The 20,848-nt window shown below is 44.4% G+C and overlaps 2 protein-coding genes across 2 annotated transcripts in view; both read left to right on the forward strand.

Moving 5' to 3' along the window:
- Positions 1-20,848, forward strand: part of LOC307046825 (threonylcarbamoyladenosine tRNA methylthiotransferase-like) — an 87,865-nt gene that overhangs the window by 38,329 nt on the left and 28,688 nt on the right. The gene's annotated exons all lie outside the window — the stretch shown is intronic.
- On the forward strand, positions 13,714-17,660 carry LOC307047185 (uncharacterized protein). The gene is made up of 2 exons (XM_079693955.1): positions 13,714-14,602; positions 14,961-17,660. Exons 1-2 carry the CDS (start codon positions 14,206-14,208, stop codon positions 17,096-17,098), a joined length of 2,535 nt encoding a protein of 844 aa, XP_079550081.1. The 5' UTR covers positions 13,714-14,205; the 3' UTR covers positions 17,099-17,660.

Below are 20,848 nucleotides of genomic sequence, written 5' to 3' on the forward strand. Positions count from 1 at the left end.
TACTTTATAATAATGCATCGTGGAAGCCTTGCTGGCAAATCAGAATGTGAGGTTATATTTTGATGGTGTTTTTTTTTGTGTGGGACAAATCTGTTAACAGGGGTGTAAAATGTGAGTTTGGAAATCAAGTGATAAGAACATGTAATCTGCACATGTGACATAATAGCTCAACTCTCAGCTATGCTTTATCAATATAGCACTACACAGTGGATCCAATGAGATTTACAGCAGAGAGGGTTAGACTCGAAAAAAGAAAGAGACAAACACAAATAACTAAAATAAAGAAGAAAAACTGTCAGATAAAATATAAGTCTATTTCAAAATACATGTCTATTTTAGGGTTATTTAAGAGATGGGAGGTAATAACTAATAAACCGTCCATCTGGTATAGGATGCTGACATTCATATTATATTTTCCTTTCGCAGTCTTTTCTTGCTGAACTTGCCAGAATGGCCTCAAAGCCTTTGGGTGACCTGCTTCTCAGTATACATCATTTCTTTCGTCACCTGAAGCTTGCCATCTCCCCATAGGGAACTATATTCTGTGAATTTCATGCTTCCGTTGCTGTGTGACCTTTCATAAATACATGCAATCTTTACTGTCAGCATTTTGCAACCCAATGTTCCTTCCATGCTATACTGTGTCTATACAAGTAATAGCCCAAGGCTTTGGAGAGTTAACTCTACTACTACTTTTCTTTCTGCTCAATTCTGCCTATAGGAATTTCATCAGTGTCCTTTTCCTAGCATTAAGATCACCTGTCAGCATTTTTATTCGGCCTCCTCTTTGGCCCCTTATGAACAGAACAACCACAGAGGCCGTGTCCCATGATGGCTACTCCAAATTGATACCACTTTTCCACCTGTATTTCCTATTTCCCCTGGAGTAAAAACGTAATGTTTACTTGTTTACCTGCTTCTTTGCCTTCTTCACATCACTTTGTTCCTGATACTATAAAAAAATAAAGTCTGAGCCTACTCTTGTAAGCAGAATCTTTTCTCATTTGCCAGAAAACAAAATCGCTGTGCCAAATTAATAAGTGTTTTTATTTATAAGAAACCACGTTGAAAATTCGTTCTTAGAGTAATTCACAGTATGCTTATCTTTACAATATTATAAAAGATGACCCTGACTGAAGTGTTTCAATGTTCTTGGTCACTTAATAGCTCTTATTTGAAAACAGATGTCAACCATTTCCACAACATCTCCACTCCCTCACAACAGTTCCTTCCTGGCACTCACTTTTGGTTGCGGTCTTATAAAGCATTAGTAAAAAAAGAAAAAAGAAAGACTATAATGAGACTGTAAGAAGAAATACATTGTCTGAAGAAAATCTAATTGTCCCTCTTATTTTTCCTAGTTTCTGTATGCCCTTGCTTCATCTGTTGTGTTACTGTCCTTGGATACCTGAGTGAGCCAGAGGGAAAAACAGCACAGTACTTGACAGTCCATCATTGCACCACTTCAGAATGTACCATTCGTAGGACATATGAAGAGGACACAACCATTCACATGCACACACAACCTTCGTAACACATACACATACACACTGACACAGAATCATTAGCCCATGCAGGGAATGGGAATCAAAATGTTGAGCATCCAAAAGCGAACACTCTACATCACAGAGCACTCCAATCCCTTGTCAGTTTTCTGTAGGCACAAGAGAAGGAAAGAAGAGTGGTATGTGGGGTCCAATGATAGTTATTAGTGGCTGCCTTGACATTGGTTGTCATGGACTGAACTCGTTTTATACATTGTTCAGTTGAGAAGAAGTGATGTCAAAGATGAAAATGCAACAAGAAAACCAGTACTGTACTTGTGTTTTAAAGTTTTGTGCGGCAGAACAATATTATACATGATATATAAACCTTCCTAAAGGTCCTTACACACCGAGCCGATTTTCGGCGTCGATAGATGTCGGCCGTCGATGAGCGTTGTGTCGCCCAACTCAGATTGGTGTGTACTGCACCGTCGTGTCTTTTTGGCCGTGCCGACACCTCCCGCCTCCGATTCGAAATGAATCGGTAGGCTGTCGGCAAAAGAAATCACTCTGATTGGCTGTTCAGCTTAGCGAATCAGTGCATGAGAAGCGAAACGGAAGTGAGGGACCCAAAAAAACTATTAAGAAGGAACATCTGAGATTTCATTGAACTCCAGCTCTCGACACAGGTTGGGGAAAGCCCCATGAGCTTCTCGCTGTAGAGGGAAAATGGAACGCACACGCTATTTGTTGTTTGTTTATATCACGCAGTCTGTTCTTCTTCTCTCGGTGTATCACGCAGTCTGTCTTCCGGTTTTTGCCTCTTTTGAATGACGAATACACACTACCGACGCCTGCTGGTAGGGAGAGTTATTGCCACTCACGCATGCGCAGTTCGTACATGTAACTTGGCTGTTGGCTGAAGTCTTTGCGGTGCGTTCCAGTGCGAAACATGGCCATGACGCAGGAGACGTGAGCCGACGTTCCGTCGGGATGTGTTCTTTGGTGTCAGTTTGGTGTGTACAAGGCTTAAAGCTCATCAATAAAAATGATATAAACAAAATCTCTAAGTAAAATGCAATGTACACACTACCGCCTAAAAATGGATCATTCATTTAGATTTTCACCTCTCTGTAGCAGTTTTAACAAAAATACACAAAATAAAACCTATTATTCTTCATGGAGGTCCCTCACTATTTTGGCAATGTTACTTACCTGTCTTCGCTAACTGTTGGAATTGTAGTCTATACTACAAAGGCAGAGTTTAACACACACAACTAACAATGTCTTCCACCCTTTCTCCTTAGAAAAGCATTTGAATTCTGTCATTGACAGACTGCTGTTTTCCTCCTTCTTTCTCCTCTTGGCGGCTTATCAGTTCCCAACCAAATTCCCAATCACCTTTATCGCCTTTTTATTTGGATTTGCACAATTACTAAAAGTCGGGGGAAATGAAGCAAGGAGACTTAGATAGTTCATGCACCAAAGGTCATGAGCTGGCTTTTAACCCAATCAGGCATTAGGAGTACATGATCCTCGCCTTATCCCACAGACCCACCAGGATGGCCTCGCAGCTCGTGTTTTTTTCTCCCTTATCAAAACACATACATTCATTTCTCTCATTCTAATAGGAGGACTGGAGGGCCAGCCTTGAACAGCAATCAGACGCGTTTGCTAGATAGGCCTTCCTATGCATGTATGATTTGTTGGGTCTTCAGGTGTGGCCTCCAGTGATAATCATAATCATACTTCTATTGCCATGGCCTTAGTTTCAGCTGCAATTATAGATTAATGTGGATGTATGGATGTGTGCATTACACTTGCACTTCCTTACACTCTCTACCCCTCTCTCACTAACTCACAAATGTGCACATGAATTACACACACCAAGGCCTCCAGGTCCACAGGGACATAACGGACAATCAGCCTGACAATCACAGCTGAGCTCTGATTGATGCCGCAGTTGCCAACACACACAATTTTAGACACATAGATTCTGTAATTCCAAGGGCTTGATCCCCACAGGCACACACACACACGCATATTCTGTCAAACAAGCAGCTCAGTGGATGAATAAATAAAGAAATATGGAATTTTTGTTACGATTTCCAATCATTGTGGCTACGTGGTATTATATATCAATTTAAACCATTCAAACAGAGGATAGAAACACATGATCAATGCTTATACATATTGCACGTGGCATAAGAACAAGTATAGGTGTAGGCCAAGGGGCATTAGTTGCATTGTCTGTCACGAAGTGAGATCTGCAATATCTGCTGTAATGTAATGTGACATACATAAACCACCAGGTAGATCTCTGTAGGATTCATTTTTTAGGTTTCAACAAAGTTAAGATATTGTCCAGTTATTATTAAAACTTGCGTTTAGAAGTGACAAATATCCCTCTTGTTCTGTTCAGCAAAGTTTCTAACATTTTATTCTGTGCCAATACTTTGTCCCTGACTCTCTTTATTTTTTGGCTTTAAGGCATACATTTGTATAGGATAAAATAAACACATATGTTACTGTTTGTCTAATTTTGATTGTGTGTTTTTGTGTTTCTGTGCGTCTCTTTGTCTTGTATTTTAGTAACTGATGTCACTGAGGCTTGCATTATGTGTTTTCTGCCATGTCTCTATTTTGATATGATTCATTCCAGCATCTGAGACATTAAAACGCCTATAGGCTAGTGCAGTGGTTCCCAACCGGTGTGCCGCGGCACACTGGGGTGCCGCGAGCACTGTCCAAGTGTGCCGCAAAAAAACGTATTTTTATGTTCCTCATTTTTTTCTCACTTAATAAACTTCACTTCATATACACTTTATTTTATTACATGTACAATGGAGTTCATAAGCTAATAAAACATATATTGCTCAGATTTAGAAATATTAAACAGCTTAAATTCTCATAATTCACGTCAGCCGTCATTGTTTACGGTGTGCAGAGCAGCTTTTTATCCTTGCGCCAAATAATTTCAAGATGGACCGTTACGTAGTGACAATAAATAAAGAAGCACCCCAGCCCTCAACAACACAGGCAGGGATGACAGAACATGATGGAACAACAGTGCAAAAGAAGTCTAAAATAACATTAATATCAGCCACAAGTTTAAACAGCAGAGCTCAGGATGAACTCGCAGAGCTATCTATGGACCGCTCCCTGAAACTGAAGCACGGGGAACTACGTCTGGATATATTTTGGCTGCTTGTGGGACACGAGTATCCATCCCTCTCAGAGAGTGCCATCAAGGTGCTTTTACAGTTTCCAACCTCCTACTTGTGCGAGCTGGCGTTTTCCTCACTCGCATATATGTCAAAAACAAGACCCGGACCCGGCTGTCAGTGGAGCAGGACCTCCGCGTTGCGCTGTCCACTATCCCCCCACGCATCAAGAGACTCTGCTCACAAAAGCAGGCACAAGTGTAACGGTCTGAGAAATGTTTATGTTTGGATGTTAATTTGTGTGCCTTTCTTATAAATGTATGATTTATGATGTTGTCAATCAGTAGGCTATTATCTGGATAGCGAAATGCAGAATGTTTCATATTTGGGATGTGGTTGATGAGTCACATGACCACAGTCAGGTCAGAGGGCATTGTTTCATCCCTCCAATTCTATTAAGTTATTATTTAATCTAAGTGATCATAGGCCTGCCTCTTTTGAAATCCAAATGTAAAATAATAACTGTATTGATATGTATTCGTGTTTTTACACAGGTAGGCCTACTATTTTCAGCCAAAACAAAAGGGCCTACTTAGTAGGCCTGTTTATAATATTGAATTCATCATAGAAATGGTGTTGACATTTTTAGTCTGGTTCTTGTTATTATGTGTGAATACATTATTTTTTCTATAAAATGTTCTATTCAATTAAATACACATTTGAAAACCAATTTATGGTGTATTTATGTTTTTTAGTTTAAGCTCTGAAGTGGTTTTTAAATCTACAAAAAGTTAGGGTGCCTTGGGGTCGAGAAATATTTTCAGGGGTGCCTTGGTAAAAAAAAGGTTGGGAACCACTGGGCTAGTGTGTGTGTGTGTGTGTGTGTGTGTGTGTGTGTGTGTGTGTGTGTGTGTGTGTGTGTGTGTGTGTGTGTGTGTGTGTGTGTGTGTGTGTGTGTGTGTGTGTGTGTGTGTGTGTGTGTGTGTGTGTGTGTGTGTGTGTGTGTGTGTGTGTGTGTGTGTGTGTGTGTGTGTGTGTGTGTGTGTGTGTGTGTGTGTGTGTGTTTGTTTTGTGTGAGACATCTATCTATTTCCTCTGATAAACTAGATCTGTCACACTGGTGACAGAATAGAGTGTCTTTTCTGTTGGAAAGCTGAAATTGATGAGGCAATCAAGTGTGTATGTGTCTGATGTTGTGTAACTGTGCCTACAAACAGTTCTCATTCATAACACTCCGTTCGATGTCTCACTATGGGATGCGCCTCAATGCGTATGCAAACAGAAGCATCAATCTCATTACGCCAATCCTGATTGGCTGGTGATCTTGACGTCTACGTCAGGGAATCCACCCACCCTATAAGTAGCTTGCGCTACGACGCAGCGTCATTCAAACACCTCTTCTCGCTTCAGAGCACATCTTGAATTATCAGTAGCCGGGCTAGCTTAACGGTCCACAGACTGAACCCAAAGCTAACATTCGGTCGACGGGCGCTTGCCGGTTACTTTTTTTGCTTTGCAAGAAGACTGAAAAATATTAACACACCAGTTAATATTGTAATCTGCCTCGCCGTTTCTTTCTTTCGAAATTACGGTAAGGTTTGATTTTTTCTTCAAGCTAGTAACATACCTGTTGCTAGCTTTTCTTCCCTCCACACCGACACCACGGAAGCGAGGACGTTCTCTTTTCTCTCTCACACCAGAGGAGACGGAGATAAAAACAAAAGGTATTAACACACCAGTTAATATTCTTTAAAGAATAAAATCTACGCCGTCGTTTTTTCCTTTCGGATTAACGACAAGGTTGGATTTTTTTCTCAGTAACGTACCTGTTACTAGCGTGTCCACTCCACGCCGACACCCCGGCGAACAAAGAAGGACCCTTCTCTCCCAGAGACTCCAGAGGAGTCAGGGACTCGGAGGCTTGGCTATGCGGCTGCGGATTTAAGATCTCAGGCACAGACTCACACCAGGTCTGCTCGTCCTGCCTCGGGCTGGAACACGCCCAGGAGGCTATCGATAACCCCGGCTCGTGCGGGCATTGTGCCCGCTTCACCATTAAGAGCTTCCGCCGACGGCTAGCACGCCAAGCTAGCTTGTCTGGACTGGACCCCCTCATGTCCGCTGATTCGCCGGCCGGCAATCAAGACATGGTGGCGTCCGCCGCAGAGATTGAGCCCCGCGCTGTGTCAGGCTGGGGCTCAATAACAGCGGCAACCGCTGAACCGGAGCCCTGCGCCGTGTCAGGCTGGGGTCCGGTGGCAGCAAGAGCCGCGAGAGCGGAGCCCCGCGCTGTGTCAAGCTGGGGCTCCCAACTGGACCTCACCATGGTTCCACCCGCGGAGGATGTCTTGGAGTTGGACTATATGGAGAAAGAAGAGGATGCCTCTGAGTTCCTCCTGTCCGACTCGGATGAGCACGAGGATGACATCTTCGTTTCGCTTCATCGGCTCAGGCTGCAAAGCCGGGAGAGCCGTGTGTCAACGCGCTGCGTCCAGGCTGGACATCCCATGGCCTGAAGTGGCCAAGAAGACCTCCAGATCTCGCTACGAAGGGAAGCAATTGCCCCGAGCAGCGAGGACGAAGAGGCAGCTCCTTCCAGTCTTTCCGGAGATGCTGGACGAGGTGTCGGTCTCGTGGAGAGATCACCCTTTCAGCAACAAGGCCCCAATCCAGGGTGCCTCCTCCCTGGACAGTGACAGTATAGAGAGGCTCGGCCTGCTCCGCATGCCGCCCATGGAACTGCTGGTGGCAGCCCACCTCCAACCGAGGCTGGCTTCGACACCGAGCAGGAACCCCACGCTACCGGCAAAGGCAGACCTTTTTCAGTCAGCGATGACCGAACGGGCCTATAAAGCCGCAGCTTTGTCCGCCAGGGCACTCAACGGCTCCTGGCTGCATACCGCCAGGCGGAGCTCTGCGAAGACTTGTCGCGCAAACCTGAGCCTGCCGTGTGGGACGAGATTGCAGCGATCACGGACATTTGCCTCCGTGTGCAGCGCTGTGCAGTCCAAGCCACGGGCAAAGCACTGGGAATTATGGTGGTACAGGAGATAGCCAGGTGGCTCAACCTGACGAACCTTCCAGATCGGGAAAAAGAGGATGTTCTGGACATGCCTATTGTTCCCGAGGGCATATTTGGCTCCGCTCTAGCTTCAATGCAGCTGAGATGCAAATCAAAAAAGAAGGAAGACGAGGCTCTCCAGCTCTGTCTCCCACCTTCAACGGTCCCGCGGCAGGCCTTCACTCAAGCTGCCTCACGTCCTGCCCGGTTCAAGATACCGAAGCAGCAGAGACCACAGCCCGTCCCGGGTCCCCAGCCCAGGCACGAGGTGAGGGCGAGCTGGCCAAGAAGATCTCCTGTTCCGGCAGCTGCCGCTCAGGCACAACCGACCCAGGTTTTCAGCCACCAGGCGAGGAAGAAGAAGCGGGCGGCCTGACAGCCTCCTCTCCTCGACGAGAGAGCTGGAAGTTCCCTGTTCCCCAGCTCCAGAAGACGTTCCAGTGTTAGATGCTCATGTGTTTTCGGGGTGCCATCATGCCCCCATCTTCCCGCCGCCTCGAGTGATGCCAGAACGTCATCCTCAAGTTTGAGCCATAAGGGAAATGGACTTAACATCAAAAGACAGCAAGTTCCGCTGCCTGTTTAAGTCACACAAACACATGTCATCATTATTGTTTCCTAATAAATCATTTTCCACTGTCGTTTCCAGGCTTGAAGCCAAGGGCGCAGTCAATAAAAATGAAAAGAAAAACAATAAAAACAATAAACAGTCTGTCGTCTACCCCTCTTTTGAGAGCGGCTACGGCCTCTCTCAAAAGGCGGACATTAGACGGGATTGTGAAGGCACCACCGCCATGCGCAGTGTCGGCCGGGGTTGTCAACCTGGGGTACCACCGTGTTCAGACACTAGAGGGCCCCATAACACAACAAATAAAGACACAGAGGGCAGACGACAGAGATGTGACATCTCCGCTCGCTTTAAGGGGCGAAAAGTGGAAGATGCTCACAGATTCTGCTTGGGTTTTCAAGACAGTAACACGGAGCTACAGGCTCTAATTCGCTGTCACCCCCCCTCGCTTCTTGGGCATTCTGTATTCACAAGCCCGGGGAGAGTCGGCCCATATTCTAGAGCAAGAGATTTTCTCGCTACTAGAAAAGAAGGCTATATCGATAATACCCGCCGAACAGAGTCAGAGCGGCTTTTATTCCAAGTATTTCCTCGTTCCCAAACGGTGAGAGAACGGAATTCGGCCTATACTAGATTTGAGAGCTCTGAACAAATATCTCAAAAGATACAAATTCAGAATGCTCACTCACACATCTCTGTTGCGTCTCGTGCGCCAGAACGACTGGTTCACATCAGTCGACCTGAAAGATGCATATTTCCACATCCCAGTATATTACCCACACAGGAAATATCTGAGGTTCGCCTTTCAGGGTGTCTGTTACGAGTACAGAGTCCTTCCCTTCGGTCTGTCTCTTAGCCTGTGAGTGTTTGTACAGTGTACAGAAGCTGCGATAGCCCCGTTAAGACAACAGGGTATTCGCTTGGCAACTTATCTGGACGACTGGCTGCTTCTCGCACAGTCGGAGCAAGAGGCTATTACGCAGACGAATGTCCTCGTAAAACACCTGCTCGATCTGGGTTTCGTAATAAACACAGAAAAGAGCATGTTGTCCCCAGCCCAGACTGTACTCTTCACCTGAATTCGGTGCCCTTTACAGCCCGCCTGTCAGCAGAAAGAGTGAAAGCCTTCAGAGCTTGCCTCGCTCATTTCCGGCTACGCAAATATGTTCTCTTCAGATCATGTCTGCGGTTACTGGAGCTCAGGGCGTCAGCCATCCTGGTGGTACGACTGGGACGCTTACACATGAGGGAGTTTCAGCGCTGGGTAGCTGCCCTCAGACTGGACACTATGGAATGTGTAATGGCACTGCGCCACTGGCTACACCCGACTTCTCTAGTACGGGGCGTGCCTATGGGTGCTGTCCTATCGTGGAAGGTGGTGACCACAGACGCATGTCTGACGGGCTGGGGGGGTATATACGAAGGTCGACCTGTGAGGGGTCTCTGGAGCAGAGACCTCCAACGGTCACACATAAATTATCTGGAGCTTTTAGCGGTGTTCCTCACCCTAAAACGCTTTCTGCCTTTTCTCAGAGGACATCATGTCCTCGTGAGGACAGACAACACGACCACAATATCGTATATAAACCGCAAAGGGGGTTTGCGTTCTCTCGAGTTACACATGCTGGCACGCAAACTGATCTTATGGAGCTGCGGACGTCTCCTCTCTCTGAGAGCGACGCACGTACCGGGTGTGATGAACCTCGGGGCAGACCTGCTGTCCAGAGGTGCACCACTATATGCAGACTGGACTCTACATCCAATGGTTGTGAGTCAGCTGTGGGTGCGTTACGGCCGAGCCGCGGTAGATCTGTTCGCATCAAAAGAAAATGCTCAATGTCAGCTGTTCTTTTCAATGCGCGATTTAAACGCACCGTTAGATGTGGACGTGCTCGCGCACTTTTGGCCTCCGGTCCTTCTGTACGCGTTCCCACCCCTGGCTCTGATACCCCAACTCTGGCCAGAGTGAGAGAACAACGCCACACACTGATCGTGATAGCTCCGCACTGGCCTGCAATGTACTGGCTGGCGGAGATATGTCAGCTGCTGTGCGGGCAGCCGTGGCAGCTCCCACTACGCAGGGACATACTGTCTCAGGCGGGGGGGACGATCTTTCACCCACACCAAGAGCGCTTGGCACTATGGGCCTGGCCCGTGAGTGGTATAATCTGAATACAGTGGGGCTCCCTCAGAAGGTGATAAACACTATTCAGAGTGCAAGAGCTTCCTCCACCAGGTCTCTCTATGACTGTAAGTGGAGGGTGTTTGAGGAGTGGTGCCTTCCAAAGAGACACATCTCTTTTCAATGTCCTGTCGGGGTGATTTTATCATTTCTACAGGACCTAATTGATAAACACAGAGCTTTCTCTACGATCAAAGTATACCTGGCTGCTATTGCTGCATGCCATGTGGGCTTTGAGGGAAAGACGGCTAGCCAACATCCTTTGGTCTGTCGTTTTATGAAGGGAGCTCGCAGGCTCCTCCCTGTTTCCAGGTCACTGGTGCCCTTATGGGACTTGGCAGTGGTTTTAGATGGGCTCACTCGACCTCCATTTGAACCCCTGGAAGAAGCTGACATGACACACCTGTCACTGAAGACAGTGCTGTTACTGGCTCTGGCATCTGCCAAGCGAGTCAGTGACATTCATGCGCCCTCTGTACATCCTTCATGCACTCAGTTTGCCCCGGGGCAAACGAGAGTGTTGCTGAAGCCCAACCCTGCCTTTATACCTAAGGTGGATGGCTCATGTACCCCCATTGACATTGTGGCATTTCCTCTGCTGTGTCCAGTTTGTGCTTTACGCACCTATATGGACAGGTCAAAAGAGTTTTGATACAATGACCAACTCTTTATATCCTGGGCTAACCCTAAGAAGGGCAAGCCCGTTACCAGGCAACGGCTCTCCCACTGGATTGTGGAAGCGATTGCTCTGGCTTATATGAGTCAGGGTTTGCAGGCACCAACGGGCCTGCGTGCTCATTCTACTCGTGGACTGGCTACATCCTGGGCTTTGTTCAAGGGTGTTTCCATCCAAGACATTTGTGCAGCAGCGAGCTGGTCCTCACCGCTTACTTTTGTCCGCTTTTACAGGCTAGATGTCTCTGCTCCAAGTGTGGCCCGCGCAGTGCTGGGCCCCGTGTTGAGACAGGGTTCTACCTGTTAAGTTCTGGTTGTTTTGGTGATTGTCGAGATAAGCATGTCTAGCAATACGGGAGTTTCAATATCACATAGTGAGAAATCGAACGGAGTGTTATGAATGAGAACTATAGGTTACTTACGTAACCCCAGTTCTCAGAGTAACATGAAGTGAGATGTCTCACCAGACGGCCCTTCTTGCTAAGGCGAAGCGAGAAGAGGTGCTTATTTTGAATGACGCTGTGTCGTAGCGCAAGCTACTTATAGGGTGGGTGGATTCCCTGACGTAGACGTCAAGATCACCAGCCAATCAGGATTGGCGTAATGAGATTGATGCTTCTGTTTGCATACGCGTTGAGGCGCATCCCATAGTGAGACATCTCCAGAGCTGCCAACATACACGATTTTGGCGTAGCAGATACGATTTCCAGGCCCTAATTACGCCGCTACGCTTGACTTGAATATCCTACGCATTACCTAACAAATCGAAAAATGAATCGGTGAGCTGGCAGCCTCGTGCATGTGTTGACATCCAACCAGCACTAAAGCTCACATATAAGCCGTTTTATGATTCGTCCCTTGCGTTGGCAAAGAGCCAATAGGATCGGCTGTACTTCTTTTTTGTAATGCCCTCACTACTGTTACCAGGATGCTATGCTGTTTTGGCTCCCGCTGTTGATGAAGAATTCTATTCATGTAGACCAGTGCCGTGCGGTGAGGTTCGTAGCTGGCTTTCAGAGTCAGATAGGCCTATGTGAAAAATATGTGAAGTCAATAGAGTATATTAAAACATACCCGTACTTTTCGGACTATAAGCCGCGCCTTTTTTCCCATTTTTCGACGCTGCGGCTTATATAACGGTGCGGCTAATCTATGGATTTTTAAAGCTAACGGCCACCGCCTTTAACTCTATGGGCTCTATGGCCGGTCCGCGGACCCCCACCTTTAAGCGGCGGGTTCCAGCAGGAAAAGCTGGAGGTCGGAAAAGAGTGAGACAGGTAGCGCGCAAAAGTAAAAGTGGAACCGAGAGTGGTACGAGAGACAGAACGAGAGCAAGACAGACAGACATTACAAGAGCGAGACAGTTTGTCCCCGTACCACTGGTTGAAAACCGCTGCTCTAGATCACTGCCGGTACGTGCGCTGGGAGCGCACCGTTTAATTTTGAAAGTTGAAAAGTTTGTGTGTCTGAAACACTATGTGATACAGTACAGTTTACACAGCACAGTACATGTTCTGTAGCTACTATTGCAATAAATGCTAACACTTGAATACGTTATGCAAATATGCAACTTGTTTGTTGAAATGTTAATAAATGGGAGCTTCCTCAAACAGCCATCTCTTTCCCGACAATCCCCTCTGTGCACGAAGCCTTACATATGGTAATTAAACATTAAAACACCTGCGGCTTATAGTCCAGTGCGGCTTATATATGTACACATCATTCAATTTAGCTGCTGCGGCTTATATTCAGGTGCGCCTTATAGTCCGAAAATTACGGTAATTCAATTGGCAGCTTGCACATTGACTACTGGTTGTTTTTCATATTCTATATAACTAGCTATCATTACATGCGAATTGAACGCTTCCATTTAAATCGTTTAGGTTATTTAAGTCTCTTGAGCTAGCTAGCATAGCAACTAGATAACTATAGCAACCAAAAAACACAACTTTAGCAGCAAAGTTTAATTTCTCAAACTCAGCTCACCAATACATTAAAAAAAAAGATTGTTGGGTTCAAAGTGATCACAACGACGTTGTATGATGTTAAATGGATGACAGACATTAAACAATCCCCTCGGAAACACTCGGATATCAATGTAATCTTGGCTAATAATTAAACGTACTGGTGGCTTTCCATTCTTCTGCATTTGCATTGTTGTATTTTGTGGCAGATTCATCGGGGTAAATCATTATGGTTACATACTGTTACATATATATATATCGGGGTAAAACCATCAAGCATCTTTGTAACTCAGCAGGGAGGCATTATATACAGGAGGGGATATTTCCTCACTAGCATCTTTGTTACAGAGCAGGGAGGCATTATACAGGAGGTGCTAATTTCTCACTAGCTCCGCTAGCCTTTCTCTTAAATTCAACGGCGCGTGCCGTCTAACATAGACAATCACACTGTGACTGGTCGATCGAGTTATCTTCTGTCCCGTCGTATGAAACAAGCATTTTAGCTCAAGCAATGATCTCAGTAAATCGGGACGTGAAGTGATTAATGGAGTCTAGTGTCCAGGCTTTCGTACGCCCTCCTCATTGAGACAGAGATAGCCTACTGTTTGCCTCCCCTCTGCTTTTTCACCACGGGTTTATGTCAGATCAGCAAGACTACAACACATAGGCCTACCTAAAATACATTACCTACTCAATGGATAGAAAGGACATAATACGAGTGTCTACAAACATTTCACAGACAATGAGAGAAAAAGGCATGCGTTTAATCCAGTTTGTGAGGGATTGCTCAATCTGACGTGAGGCGCCGCTCTTTGCTGCCTTACCCCGCTTGTCTCCTCTCTGTTTGAACCATAGACTGGTTTGAACAGGTCACGAGCAAATTCAGCTATTTTGGTTATAAAATTATTTAAGATAATTGGAATCATACAAAAATTACATTTATAGCACAGATAAGTAGAAAATATTAATATCTGTTTTATTTCATTATATAATTTAACATATGTGTTGTGTTTTTATTATCTTAATTTCTAATGGACCAATGATAATTCGTGAATACACTATGCCCGCGAAATCGCGGAGCGAGCTGTCAGTTGAAGTCTATCAAAAATGGATGGTGAACGTACTTGTCCTCCGCCGAAAAAGCGGCGAATTTCTGAACAGCGCTTCAAGCTAGAATATAACGCAGAATGGCCGACCATCACCCGGTCGAAGCTGGACGACTTCCACGCTTACTGTATGTTGTGTAAGGCAGATTTTAGCGTGAGGCATGGGGGCCGACACGACGTTGAAAAGCACACCAGGACTGCTAAACACACGTCATACAAGGCGGCAGTGGAAGCTACAAGGCCCATCGCGGGCTTCTTTACGGTTGACAGTGACACCAGTGTCATAAATGCCGAAGTGCTCTCTGTGGACTTTCTGGTGGAACACAACATCCCGATCGCGGTGGCCGACCACATCGGGCCACTGGTGAAAAAGATGTTTCCGGACTCGAAAATCGCTGGTAAGGCTCAAATGACAAATAGCCTCAATTCATCTCAAGCATTCATAGGCATAGATTTATATCTGTATACTGTCACAATACACTCTACAATCTGTACAGACTAGCCTATATAAAACAGTTACAGTACTGCCCTGGTTGATAATCTGATTTAAATCTTGCAAATTAATGATTGCTAATTTATACTGATACTGTATCATTCTGATAAACATTTTTCATTTTATGTAAAGGTGAAAAAAAAATAGCCTAGGCCAACTTACTCTACAGAGGATTAATATCATGATTGTAATTCTGCAATTCTGTGTAATCTAGAGTATAATCATGATAATACAATTCAATATTTTTGTGATTGCAATTGCAGGAAAGTATGGGTCTGGTCGCACAAAGAGCAGCGCCATTGTTGGAGCCCTTGCCAAGGAGGATGCGTCTGTGATCACGGAGGCAATGAGGACAGCTCCATACTCCCTAGCCACGGATGGGAGCACTGACTATGGAGACTGTAAGCTGTATCCTCTTGTTGTGAAGTACTTTGATCGAGGACTTGGGCGTGTTCTGACAGTACTGCTATCTTTGCCAGAGTGTCATGAGGCATCTACTGGGCAGAACATATTCAAACTCATTGACAATGAACTTGAGAAACGTAGCATATCCTGGGACAACTGCATGAGTTTTGGGGCAGATAATGCCATGGTGATGCAGGGACTCAAAGCTGGCACGGCAGGCTACATCAACAAAAAAAACAGTGCAGTATATGTGCTGGGATGCCCGTGCCATCTAATTAATCTAGCTGCAGAAAAAGCTGCTGCTCAGCTTCCAGTGTCCATTGAAGAGCTTCTGGTGGACATATACTTCTACCTAGACAAATCCAGCAAGAGGAAACAGGGACTGAAGAAATTTCAGGATCTGTGTGGAGTGGAAATGAGAAAGATTGTTAAACATGTAAGTACGAGGTGGCTCTCTTTAGATAAATGCATCGCCAGGTTGTTGCAGCAGTGGCCTGCATTGCTGCAATACTTTGAGTCAGAACAGTCTGGGCACAGCAGCAAGAACAAATCCACGCAGAGCAGCAGCAAGGACAAGACCACGCAGAGCAGCAGCAAGGACAAGACCACTCACAGTGTTAGCAAGGACAAGTCCACGCAGAGCAGCAGCAAGGACAAGTCCACCCACAGTGTTAGCAAGGACACATCAACCCACAGTAGCGGCAGCAAGGACAATTCTCAGTTTGATTTGGCAGGCTATCTCTTTCGCCAACAAAACCTAGCCAAATTCAGTCAGGGAAAGAAAACACCAGCAGCTGCAACCACACAGCCCAAGACTGCAACGGCAAAGCCCAACACATCTAGCGCTGCACCCACTCGGCCCAAGACATCTAGCACTGCACCCACTCAGCCCAAGACATCTAGCACTGCACCCACTCAGCCCAAGACATCTAGCACTGCACCCACTCAGCCCAAGACATCTAGCACTGCACCCACTCAGCCCAAGACATCTAGCACTGCACCCACTCAGCCCAAGACATCTACCACTACACCCACTCAGCCCAAGACATCTAGCACTGCACCCACTCAGCCCAAGACAGGGGCACAACAGAGAGTGCAGAGGGCATGTCAACATCTGCAGGACCCAACATTCCATCTTTACTGCTACTTTCTGAGTGCGGTCCTGCCGATATTTGATGAGGCCAACACTCTGCTGCAGCTAGACAAACCCTGCATACAAGTACTACACAGGACTTTGACCACACAGCTGAAGAATCTCTTGAACCGATTTGTGAAGCCTCAGGTTATCAATGCAGCTGCTAAGGTTCACCAGGTACCATTTAGGGAACCAAGCAACCAGAAGAGCAATGAGACCTTGTTCATTGGGCAAAACACCAGAGACTTCATAGCAGATCACCCTGAGCTTGAGGAGCTGCAGCTGGCCCAGGTCTTCAGCGCTGTGCGGGCATTCTACATGAAGGCTGTTGAGTACATGGTGAAGAAGTTTCCCTATGATGACCCAGTGTTACGGAATGCTTCTGTGGCTGACATGTCTGCACGGGACAGCGCAGACTTCAATTCTGTGAGGTACTTCACAGGCAGATTCCCCTGCTTGAAGATGAATGCTGAGGAGATGGACAAGCTTGAGGGTCAATTCATGACCTACCAAACCGATGCTCTGCCAGAAAGCATCACCAGCTGTGACAGACCAGACACACAGTGGCACCTGATGAGTCAGCTGAAGGATGGAAATGGCCATCTCAAGTACCCTTTACTCTGCAAGGTAATGCTGGCTATCCTCTGCATCTTCCATTCCAATGCAGACTGCGAACGCATCTTCAGTCTTGTCACAAAAAACAGAACGGAGTTCAGACCTAGTATGGGAATGGAGACCCTGAGTAACCTCATTACCCACAAACAATTCATGGTGGCAAAGGGGTCTGTCTGCTACAAGCAGGCGTACTCCAAGACAACTCTTGCCAAGGCCAAGTCAGCAACCTATGACCATCTAAAGTGAGAGGTTGATCAGATGGTCATGTCACAGCCAAAGGTTCCCTTGAGTTGAACTCTGTTCTAAAAAAGGCTGTGTACAGGTTTTTCATGTGTTATTGTTCAGTATTGTTTCATGATGAATTCTGTTCGGTTAATAAAAAAAATTTTTTGTGTATGTTGGTGTTTAATTGTGTGCAACAGTACAGGGAAAAGGAGAAATTATACACAAAAAATTTACTTTGCAGAAAAACATGTCCTAATATGACCTAGATTGCATCTCAGAGCATGTAAAGTCTCTGGCTTCTGATAAGATAAGATAAGATAACTTTTATTAATCCTGTAAGGGAATTGCACATGTTATAGCAGCAGGGTGATAGGAAAAGGAATAGGGAACTATATATACATACAATTTACAGTAAAATAGAAACAGTTGAATACAAAAGATAAATAGAAATAAGTAAAGTAAAAATGAAATAAGGGGGCATTCTGGGGGCTTCGGCGGACCTCGGACCCCCCGCCGGAAAAAAAATTGCCTTCCTCCGCTCGGCATGCTACTACTTTCTATAACACAATGTTGGCAGCTCTGCATCTCACTTCACGTTACTCTGAGAACTGGGGTTACGGAAGTAACCTATAGTTTTTGTATACATAGATTCACGTGTGTTTGGTCAAAGATCAGCAGAGCACGAGTATTGATATTAGGGTCCATGTGTCATGTGTTGTGAAACTTAGTATTTGTGTTGCTACTGTAATGTATTCACAATTTTATATATATATATATATATATATATGTTTTAAAGGAGTAAAGTTTCACTATGCACGATATAGACAAAAAGTGCACACATCAACACATTTCTTTGACATTCATATTTGATAAACCAGTTGTAACCAGACATTAGAACATGTGTCTCATGCAGACAGTACACTATGTATTCATTGGTCATCCTTTTAGATTTAGTAGGTATATGTATGTTTGGGTAGAAATAGTATAAGTATTAATAGTGTGCTTTTAAGTTGTTCACCGACATTTCTGTGAATCAAAATGAACCTATTTTAAAAAACTGGGCACTTTGATGGAACTTTGTTACTGATAAATCCAATTTAATCCGATTTACAGTACCAGGTTGATCTAAGAAACATAAGTTACTCAGAAAAAAAGATTTGATAGAGAGATGTATTGTCTTTTGGATTAAGTAGCTCTTGGAAGTTTTAGTCAACATATTTAGAAGAGCCATGAGAATGTTAAAGAGTATTTTAGAAGAAACCAACCTGCATCAACATTGAAGGTTGAGACATTGTAATTTGCCCATTGCTGCTCCATTGTGTCTCAAACTAACTTTCACGTTTGACATTATTTCTTCCACTCAATGAAACGTCCTTGATTGACAGGGTACATTTTGTAACCTCAGCATTCCTGAAAACAAACCACAGGGCTTTGTTTAATTTGAGCACAGTAAGAGTGTCTTTCCCCATTATTGGAAAGCCTGTTCTGTAAGTACAAGCTTAGCCAGGAGTGCTTGTAAGGCTAACACTTAAGTTGTCGTTTGCAGTGTTTGTTAACTGTATCACAAGTGAGGTGAACAGGTTCATATGTTTCCTCTGGTTTCTAACTCCCTATTCCGTAGGTCTTTTGGGTACTGACTTACTTGTCTCTCCTTGCTTAAAAAAAGTCTTAGTCATTGACTCACATTTCTCCTGTTTACCTTGCTATCTAGTTTTCTTGGAATCAAAAGCTCATTGTTATTCTAAGTTCAACCATTTGTGTTCTTTGTTTTCGGGTGGGTGTGTGTGTGTGCGCACGTGAAGCATAGTCTTGTGAGCTTTGGGAAGGCTAGAAAAGGCCTGGGGGGGGGGGGGGGGGTTGTAGATTTGATGCAGGTGCACAGCATTATGTCCTGGCAAAAACCTCTCATATTTCAACAGCCCTGTTCAGAGAGAGAGAGAGAGGGTGGGGGTGACTCTGAGAGCCAAGAAAGCATTAAAGGTCTGGTGTATAGCCTCAAGACACACACACACACACACACACACACACACACACACACACACACACACACCGTTTGTGAAGTTCCAGCCCAGTGTGTATTCGGTGAGGTTTATCAGGGTAATTGTTGTTAAACTTGCCTAAGAGAAGCTCAGTGTTCTGGTTGTGACGGGATCTTTGTTTGTTAAGATATTATGATACTTTAGTTGGGTCTGTGTGCATAATTTTCTATGTATCATGCTATCAAAGTTCCTCTTGGCAGAGACACACACACACTCACACACACAAACAAGAAAGAAGGCTGAATTAAAGCCAGGGTACATATTGTACCTAATTTGTCTTACTCTGTCATACATTATGCATCTGCTTTTTTTTCGTCATTCATTTATTCTAAAACTTGCAAAAAGTCATACAAATAGAGTTTTTTATTGTATAAAACAATCCTCTTTGCTGCTGAGAAATATTTAAGGTTCCAAATGTTGATTTAATTATGTAAATACATCACCTAGGATATTTCAAGTCTGTGTTCAAACATTAAACACCTTTAAAATTACACTTTTGGCAATGCATTTAGCTATTTATATGGAATTTAAGGCTTTGAGTAAGATCAATATTAACTTGCAGACTTGTAGTGTTTTCTGCTATGATATTTAAAAGGCTAACAGACTGCTATAGTTTTTGGTTTGAGGTTTATGTCATGCATATTTGCAGAAACAAAGTATTGCTTAGACATGATGTATGTGAATAAAAAAAAACATGAATAAACATAACAGAAATAACATTTTCCATATATTCTCTATTTCTATCAAACACACCCACTGCACTATTTCAGGTGTTTGGATAATGATACCATGTTTCCCTCTAACAGAAGTCTGCAGTCCACTGTCTCACTTCCAATAGTTCATGTCTCTAGTTCTGGTTAAAGCTGAAGGAGTCACCTTCAACCATTCTTTCATAAATTGTCATTCATTTCCAAATCTCTAAAGTTCTTAATTGCACTATTTCCTTCCTTTTCTTCTCTTGATTTATCCTTGTGTAATCAACATTTCAAAGGCTTTACCTTAACCAAACTGCATGAATTATTCCTCATCATAGTCTTTTGTATGTTATCAAACTTTCAAGTGGCCACCAATAATTCAAACATCGTGACTAATTTGAGATCATAGATTGTTGGAGCCAGTCGTATCGGATTGTAAACCTTGCAGCAGTTAACGTTTCCTTTCTTTAGTGCAGCCAGCTAGATAGTGAGTCAGTCTCCTAGCTGCCAAAGTAGCTATTTCCTGATATCATTACACTCCTGCAGTGCAGAGCATGAACAGACAGATAAGGAGTCAGATTTATGACTGGAAAAAGTACCTTCCGCCGCTACTGATGGCTGAGTTTGAAAAAGACAACAGGGTGTGCATGTGTGTGTGAACATGTAATTGGTCTAGACAGCTTTTCAAAGGCTTTGCGGGGGACAGATTTGAAACAACTCTCACACAATTCTGTTATTTAAAGAATAAATGGCATGAGTCATTTAGAAAACTGCTTTCATTTGCTTTAATACCTTCCATTTCAGTTCATTGTGATCTATCTTTCCATCCTGTCTTCCTAAATGTCTTGAGTTTTTAGTGCATTTCCCTGCGTTATTTATTAATGTTCAGGCCTTGTTGTACATTTGAATAACTTTGATCTGTGTTGATTTTACATCCATCACCACCAACATTTAACCAAAGCAAACCTTAATCCCCTCTGTCTTTGTGGCAAACACTCAAAAGTTTGAGTCTCTTTACTCTACTTTGGTTTTGACTT

This window comes from Notothenia rossii (genome assembly GCF_949606895.1).
Source record: "Notothenia rossii genome assembly, chromosome: 7".
NCBI classification, from domain to species: Eukaryota; Metazoa; Chordata; class Actinopteri; order Perciformes; family Nototheniidae; genus Notothenia; species Notothenia rossii.

Excerpts from the sequence above, each read along its gene's own strand:
- LOC307047185 (XM_079693955.1), top strand. The coding sequence starts at position 14,206 with ATGGATGGTGAACGTACTTGTCCTCCGCCGAAAAAGCGGCGAATTTCT. Across the intron at positions 14,603-14,960 it reads TCCGGACTCGAAAATCGCTG|GAAAGTATGGGTCTGGTCGC; the intron begins GTAAGGCTCAAA and ends TTGCAATTGCAG.